General features: G+C 52.7%; 1 protein-coding gene across 1 annotated transcript in view; it reads left to right on the top strand.

The window, feature by feature from the left end:
- FLYWCH1 (FLYWCH-type zinc finger 1) overlaps nt 1-5456 on the top strand; it is a 61144-nt gene extending 55688 nt beyond the window's left edge. Inside the window, exon 10 of the mRNA XM_025370991.1 lies at nt 4708-5456. Within this exon, the coding sequence (XP_025226776.1) occupies nt 4708-4747 (40 nt within the window). The 3' untranslated portion in view covers nt 4748-5456. The remainder of the gene's footprint in view (nt 1-4707) is intronic.
- Nucleotides 5457-8034: the final 2578 nt, after the last annotated feature.

Genomic DNA, 8034 nt, shown 5'->3' with positions numbered 1-8034 from the left:
TTTTTATTTTTTTTTGAGACGGAGTCTCGCTCTGTTGCCCAGGCTGGAGTGCAGTGGCACAATCTCGGCTCACTGCAAGCTCCGCCTCCCGGGTTCACGCCATTCTCCTGCCTCAGCCTCCCGAGTAGCTGGGACTACAGGCGCCCACCACCGTGCCCGGCTAATTTTTTCTATTTTTAGTAGAGACAGGGTTTCACCATGGTCTCGATCTCCTGACCTTGTGATCCGCCCGCCTCGGCCTCCCAAAGTGCTGGGATTACAGGCGTGAGCCACCGCGCCCGGCCAGCTTTCTTTTTTTGAGACAGTCTTGCTCTGACACCCAGGCTGGAGTGCAGTGGTATGATCTCAGCTCACCACAACCTCCACATCCTAGATTCAAGCAATTCTTCTGCCTCAGCCTCCTGAGTAGCTGGGATTACAGGCACGCACCACCACTCCCGGCTAATTGTTTTGTACTTTTAGTGGAGACAGAGTTTCACCATGTTGGCCAGGCTGGTCTCGAATTCCTGACCTCAGGTGATCCACCCACCTTGGCTTCCCAGAGTGCTGGGATTACAGGTGTGAGCCACTACACTGGACAAAAGTTTTTAGATAGGATGCCAAAAGCATATGCAATCAAAGAATAAATTGGACTTTATCAAAGTTAAAAACTTTTATGCTTCAAATAACACTATCAAGAAAGTAAACAGGCTGGCCATGGTGGCTCATGCCTGTAATCCCAGCACTTTGGGAGGATGAGGCAGGTGGATCACCTGAGGTCAGGAGTTCAAGACCAGCCTGACCAACACAGTGAAACTCTGACTCTGCTAAAAATACAAAAATTAGCTGGGCGTGGTGGCGGGCGCCTGTAATCCCAGCTACTCGAGAGGCTGAGGCAGAATTTCTTGAACCCGGGAGGCAGAGGTTAAGGTGAGCCGAGATTGCACCACTGCACTCCAGCCCGGGCAATAGAGCAAGACTCTGTCTCAAAAGAAAAAAAAAGAAAGTAAAAAGATGAAAAGACAACCCACAGAATTATTTGCAAATCATATACCTGATAAGGAACTTGTATCCAGAACATGTTCAGCCTCCCGAGTAGCTGGGATTACAGGCACCTGCCACCACACCTGGCTAATTTTTTGTGTTTTTAGTAGAGATGGGGTTTCACCATGTTGGTCAGGCTGGTCTCGAACTCCTAACCTCAGGTGATCCACCCACCTCGGCCTCCCAAAGTGTTGGGATTATAGGAGTGAGCCACTGTGCCTGGCCCAGAATTCATACAATGAAAAGACAACCCAATTAGCAAATGGCCAAAGGACCTGAATAAACAGTTTCCCATAGAAGATTTGATTTCTGCGATGAATTCAAAGATATGCAAATTGTCAATAGGGATAAAGATTCTCAACATCATCAGTCTCAGGGAAATGCACATCAAGACCACTGTGAAATACCACTTCACACCCACTGCGATGGCTATTTAAAAAGACAGCCAACAAGTGTTGGTGAGGACGTGGAGAAACTGGAACCCTCATACTCTCTTGCTGACGACGCAAAATGGTGCAGCCACTTTGGAAAACACTCTGGGAGTTCTTAATGTTCAACGTAGAGTCACCGTATGACCCAGCAGTTCCACTTCTAGGTGTGCGCCCAGGAGAACTGAACACACATGTCCACACAAAAATATACACAAATGTCCATGTCAGCATTACTTCTTTTTTTTTTTTTTTTTTTGAGACGGAGTCTCGCTCTGTTGCCCAGGCTGGAGTGCAGTGGCCGGATCTCAGCTCACTGCAAGCTCCGCCTCCCGGGTTTACGCCATTCTCCTGCCTCAGCCTCCCGAGTAGCTGGGACTACAGGCGCCCGCCACGTCGCCCGGCTAGTTTTTTGTATTTCTTAGTAGAGACAGGGTTTCACCCCAGGATGGTCTCGATCTGCTGACCTCGTGATCCGCCCGTCTCGGCCTCCCAAAGTGCTGGGATTACAGGCTTGAGCCACCGCGCCCGGCCAGCATTACTTCTAATAGGCAAAAATTGAAAGCTCAAAATGCCCGTCAATGAAATACAGTCAATTTATACAATGAAATATTGTCCATAAAAAGGAACGAAGTACTGATGCATGCTACAATGAGGATGCACCTTGAAAACACCATCTTTGGCCGGGCGCGGTGGCTCAAGCCTGTAATCCCAGCACTTTGGGAGGCCGAGACGGGCGGATCACGAGGTCAGGAGATCGAGACCATCCTGGCTAACACAGTGAAACCCCGTCTCTAATAAAAAAAAAAAAAAAAAAAAATTAGCCGGGCGAGGTGGCGGGCACCTTTAGTCCCAGCTACTCGAGAGGCTGAGGCAGGAGAATGGCGTAAACCCGGGAGGCGGAGCTTGCAGCGAGCTGAGATCCGGCCACTGCACTCCAGCCCGGGCGACAGAGCAAGACTCCGTCTCAAAAAAAAAAAAAAAAAAAAAAGAAAACACCATCTTCAATGAAAGAAGCCAGTCACAAAGCACATGGAGTATATGTAATTCTGTTCATATGAAGTGCCCAGAATAGGCACATTTAGAGAGACAGAAAGATTAGTGGCTGCCTGGGGCAAGGGAAGTTGAGGAGGGACACTAAGGATTTGAGGTTTCTTTTGATGGGGGGTGAAATGTTCTAAATGTGATTGCAGTGACGGTTGCACGACTCTGAATTGTACACTTAATGGATTTTATGGTATGTGAATTATAGCTCAGCAGAGCTCTTAAACAAATATCCGTGGGGGGATGGGGAGGGATAGTATTAGGAGATATACCTAATGTAAATGACAAGTTAATGGGTGCAGCACATCAACATGGCACATGTATACATATGTAACAAACCTGCACATTGTGCACATGTACCCTAGAACATAAAGTATAAAAAACAAAAATCCCAGCCAGGTACACTGGCTCACGCCTGTAATCGCAGCACTTTGGGAGGCTGACGCAGTCAGATCATCTGAGGTCAGGAGTTTGAGACCAGCCTGGCTAACATGGTGAAAACCCATCTCTACTAAAAATACAAAAAATTACCCGGGTGTGGTGGCGGGCGCCTGTAATCCTAGCTACTCGTGAAGCTGAGGCAGGAGAATCGCTTGAACCTGGGAGGCGGAAGTTGCAGTGAGCAGAGATTGCGCCACTGCACTCCAGCTTGGGGCAACAAGAGCGAAACTCCGTCTCAAAAAAAAAAAAAATCCCGGCCGGGCGTGGTGGCTCAAGCCTGTAATCCCAGCACTTTGGGAGGCCGAGACGGGTGGATCACGAGGTCAGGAGATCGAGACCATCCTGGCTAACACGGTGAAACCCCATCTCTACTAAAAAATACAAAAAACTAGCCGGGCGAGGTGGCGGGCACCTGTAGTCCCAGCTACTCGGGAGGCTGAGGCAGGAGAATGGCGTAAACCCGGGTGGCGGAGCTTGCAGTGAGCCGAGATCCGGCCACTGCACTCCAGCCCGGGCGACAGAGCGAGACTCCATCTCAAAAAAAAAAAAAAAAAAAAATATCCCTTACAGTACTAAAAGAGAACCTGATCACATGAGTTCAGGAGTTCAAGACTAGCTTGAGCAACACAGGGAGAACCCCATCTCCACCAAAAAAAATTTTGTTTAATTAGCCAGACGTGGTGGCATGTACCTGTGGTCCCAGCTACTTAGGAGGCTGAGGTGGGAGGATCACTTGAGCCCAGGAGGTCGAGGCTGCAGTGAGCTGTGATGGCACCACTGCACTCCAGCCTGGGTGGCAGAGTGAAACCATATCTCAAAAAAGAAAATTATTAAAGGAGAACTCTGTGTTTCTTGATGAAGAACCTTGAAGAGGCTCGGAGTGATGCCCCTGTGACTTCCAGGGCAGGAACTGCAACTTTTTGGAAGTGTTGGGTGGTTCTCCCCCGAACATGCTGGTGTAGGAAGCAGGGAATTCCCCAAGTGTGTGTCATGGAACAACCTCATGTTGTAAAGGAATCGATACGGATGGATGGATGTGTGTGTAAAAATGATCAGCCAGGTGAGGTAGCTCATGCCTGTAATCCCAGCCCTTTGGTAGATGGGCGGATCACCTGACATCAGGAGATCGAGACCATCCTGGCCAACATGGTGAAACCCCGTCTCTAATAAAATACAAAAAAAAAAAAAAAAAGGAGCCGGGCATGGTGGCATGCGCCGGTAATCCCAGCTACTCAGGAGGCTGAGGCAGGAAAATCACTTGAACCCGGGAGGCAGAGGTTGCAGTGAGCCGAGATCACGCCACTGCACTCCAGCCTGACAACAGAGTGAGACTCCATCTTAAAAAAAAAAAAATTATCTAGCTGGCCAGGCATGGTGGCTGACGCCTGTAGTGCCAGCACTTTGGGAGGCCAGGGTGGGTGGATCACTTGAGGTCAGGAGTTCGAGACCAGCCTGGCCAACATGGCAAGATCCCATCTCTACTAAAAATACAAACAATTAGCTGGGCTTGGTGGTAGGTGCCTGTAATCCCAGCTACTAGGGAGGCTGAGGTGGGACAATTGCTTGAACCTAGGAGGCCGAGGCTGCAGTGAGCGACGATCACACCACTGCACTCCAGCCTGGGGGACAGAGCAAGACTCTATCTCATAAATAAGTGATCTAGCCTGTGATATCCCCAGGAAAAAGGATTCCAGGAATCCTGAGCTTTCTGTGTTATCTATTTCCACCATGTTTTGATGTGTGTAAAGAACATGTGTCTCTTTGTAATTAGGGACATCAAAGACGTCAGACTGGACGGCGAGTCCCAGTGAGCTGATACTGGCAGAGGAGCTCTGAGCCGCCCACCTGAGGTGGCTTCCCATCCATACGGGTGCTTCCCAGACACTTCGGTTTGCTTGGCAGAAACTTCTTTTCATTCTTCCAAAGCATCGATGGTCTTCACATCTTCTCAGAGTGTTTCCTGGGAGGAATTCTTGGATGGTGTCCTTGTGTCGGCGGAGAACAGTGCTCAGAGCTGGCGCTTGCAGACTCAGGTGTCGTGGGGCAGGGCGGTGGCACCTTCCTGACCTTTGAAGGTGGTGACACAGTTGCTTGGACACGGACGCCCCTGCTCTCCGGCCACAGCACCCCTGGGTTTGCAGAGCAAGCAGCCTTCCCAGGGCTTTCCACCTGGCGAGGCCGCGCTCTGCTCAGCAACGTGAATGCCTGGGCAGCAGAGGCGCCTCCCCTTCTGTCAGGCAGCTTCACAGAGCACGGCTTCAGCAGTCAGAGGGAGCAGTCTGGAGAAGCAAGATGACCCCACTGGGACTGCAGAGCCTCCTGCTTACTAACAAGGACCCGTCCTCAGCCGCGAGGTCCCTCACTCCCACCCTGTAATTGTGGGGGGAGTGCCAGCAATAGGTCTGTCCCCTGGCAGGTTGGCCACGGAGCCCACCTTCCACTGCAAGGCTGTGACAGCCCGGGCACCCCCGCTTCTCCTCTGCTTGTACGGTTCCCCCAATAAATCCTATTTTCCATCTCTCCGTGTAGAGCTGGTGCTTGTTCACATCCCCCTTGCAGCAACAGTTGGCCACCGTGAAGTCACACCCCATCATGTCTCCATGCCAGTGCCCAGCAGGCGACCGCCCCACCATGCCTGGGTAGTTATGGTCACCTGGCCCAGAGATAACCTGGACCAACAGTGGATGGGGACACCTGGAGTTGGGGCCTCTGGAGGGACTGCTGAGGGGCCAGCTGCAGCCCGTGGTCTCTCCCAGGCCCGATGTGGCAGGTCATGTTGCTGAAAGAGGCGGGATGCTCTGCTCTGGCCATTAGCCTCAGTTCCCTCTGGACTCATTTGCATAAGCCTGGGCAAGTGGCACCCTTGGGCCAAGGGCAGACTTGCCCACCTGTCCATCCTTTGCCGATGGCAGAGGACACAGGACACAGTGGCTGCGCTTCGGGCGGTGTTCGCGGCCCTGAAGCATCCTGCCCTGAGGCGGACCGAACTGCCCCCAGCTGGACTCAGGGCCGAGGCTACAGATCCAGTACTCCAATCCCGACTCTCACTGTGTGGTGCAAATGTGCACGCCCACAGGAGGCAGCCATGCCCGAGGAAGGCATCTGCTGAAAGACGGTCCAGCTTATGCCGCCACCAGCTGGACCTCTGGTCAGGCTCCCTGCAGAGGGGGAAGCTCCACACCTGCCCAAGATACGAGAGAAACGCCCGGGTCACAGCAGCCTGAGTCACTGCAGCCTCTGCTACCTGCCAAGCCCGCGCCCTCTGCACCTGTGGGCTGGTTGCCTCTGTGATGGGGCCTCCATGGCCAGCATCTTCCTGCCATGGTCACATCATGCCATGCCCTGTCACTTGGCTGGGCTCTAGGCATCCCTAAGCGAGTGTGAAACGAGTCAGAGGAAGGATATCAGCTTCTCTTCTCTTTTGCACATTTGCGTCATTGACCGGGGCTGGCCCACTCTTCCTCTGCCTCTCGTCTGCTTTGACCTCAGAGGAGAGATGGCAGCCTACGTTGCTGGGCTGAGACTCTCCAACGTACGTGAATTTGGATGATGCTGTTGCCTTGAGCAGGTTCACAGCCACCAACCTGCACCCTGGTGGCCACTCAGCCATGACAAGGACCTGACAGCCACTAAGTGAGCTTCAGAGCCTTCCTTTGGAAAGTGCCAGAGCCACCAGATGTCCCCTGCCCAGTCACTGTCACAGAGTTAAAGCGTGCGGGTGAACGCTGGCTGCAGAGTGTGCAGCCCAGCAGCGGCTCAGCAGGGCAGCTCCTGCTTCCAGCCCTGGCTCTGCTGGTGCTTCACCCACAAACCCTGCTGTGTGCCATCTGCACCACGTGGTGTGTGTCGGTGCCCTTTGACGTGACAGTGCCAACAACGTCTCATGAAATTTAAAATAAATTCCCAAGGCATCAGAATGGTATCAACAAAGAACTCTAAGTTTGAAAATGGGGGTAGGGGCAGTGGCCAGCTCTGGGAGCCCCTGAACCCCCGGTCCCTGACCCACAGTCGTCAGGTGGGCCCCATCCCCCCGTGGTCCCAGCCTAGCCTCCTGTCCCACCTCCTCTGCCAAGTCAGAGTGGCACAGGACCCCTGCCACTAAGGCCAGCAGGTGTGTCTCTGAGCTGGCCGCAGGCACTTACTGCCCTCCCAGGTCCCCTCCAATGCCAGCTCCTCTGGCTTCCCCTCCCAGTCCCCTTCGTGAGCCCAACCTTGGAGTGGGGGTTGGTGATTTGGGAGCTGGACCTCAGCCCGCTTCTGCTCTGCCACGTTTGGGGTTCACGGTTTGTCAGTCAGCCCTCCCTTCTGCAAATGAGACCTGGGTGTCGTGTCCAGCTGCCTCCTGGGCCCTGCCCAGCATCTCCCATGAGCACTAGCAATGCAGGCGGCAGAGGGGACTGTCCCCTGCCCTCTTGCCTGAGGGAGGAGACCACGGATGAGTGACAGTTATCCTCGATGCCCTGCCTGTCCTGCGTCCCATCAGTCGTCAGGGGCTGCCACCTGCCTGCTTTGTCTTTTTTTTTTTTTTTTTTTTAAGATGGAGTCTTGCTCTCACCCAGGCTGCAGTACAATGGCGTGATCTCGGCTCACTGCAACCTCCGCCTTCCTGGTTCAAGCGATTCACCTGCCTCAGCCTCCTGAGTAGCTGGGACCACAGGCGCCTGCCACCACGCCCGGCTAATTTTTGTATTTTTAGTAGAGACGGGGTTTCTCCATGTTGACCAGGAAGGTCTTGATCTCTGGAACTCGTGATACATCCGCCTCGGCCTCCCAAAGTGCCGGCCCATCAGTGGCTTTTAATAAGTTCACAGGGTTGTGCATCTATCACAACTATCTCATTCCAGAACATTTTCATTACCCTGAAAAGCAGCCCCTTCCCCATTAGCAGTCCCTCTCCTCTGCCGTTTGTGTTTTTTTTTTTTTTTTTTTTCCTTAAGACAATCTCACTCTGCTGCTCAGGTTGGAGTTCAGTGGTGTGATCTTGGCTCACTGCAACCTCCACCTCCTGGGTTCAACCAATTCTGTTGCCTCAGCCTCCTGAATAACTGGGATTACAGGTGTGCACTCCCACACCCAGCTAATTTTTGTACTTTTAGAA

The sequence above is a fragment of the Theropithecus gelada genome, chromosome 20, assembly GCF_003255815.1.
Source record: "Theropithecus gelada isolate Dixy chromosome 20, Tgel_1.0, whole genome shotgun sequence".
NCBI classification, from domain to species: Eukaryota; Metazoa; Chordata; class Mammalia; order Primates; family Cercopithecidae; genus Theropithecus; species Theropithecus gelada.
Note: the sequence above shows the minus strand (reverse complement) of the source record. Positions and strands in the feature narration are given on the sequence as shown.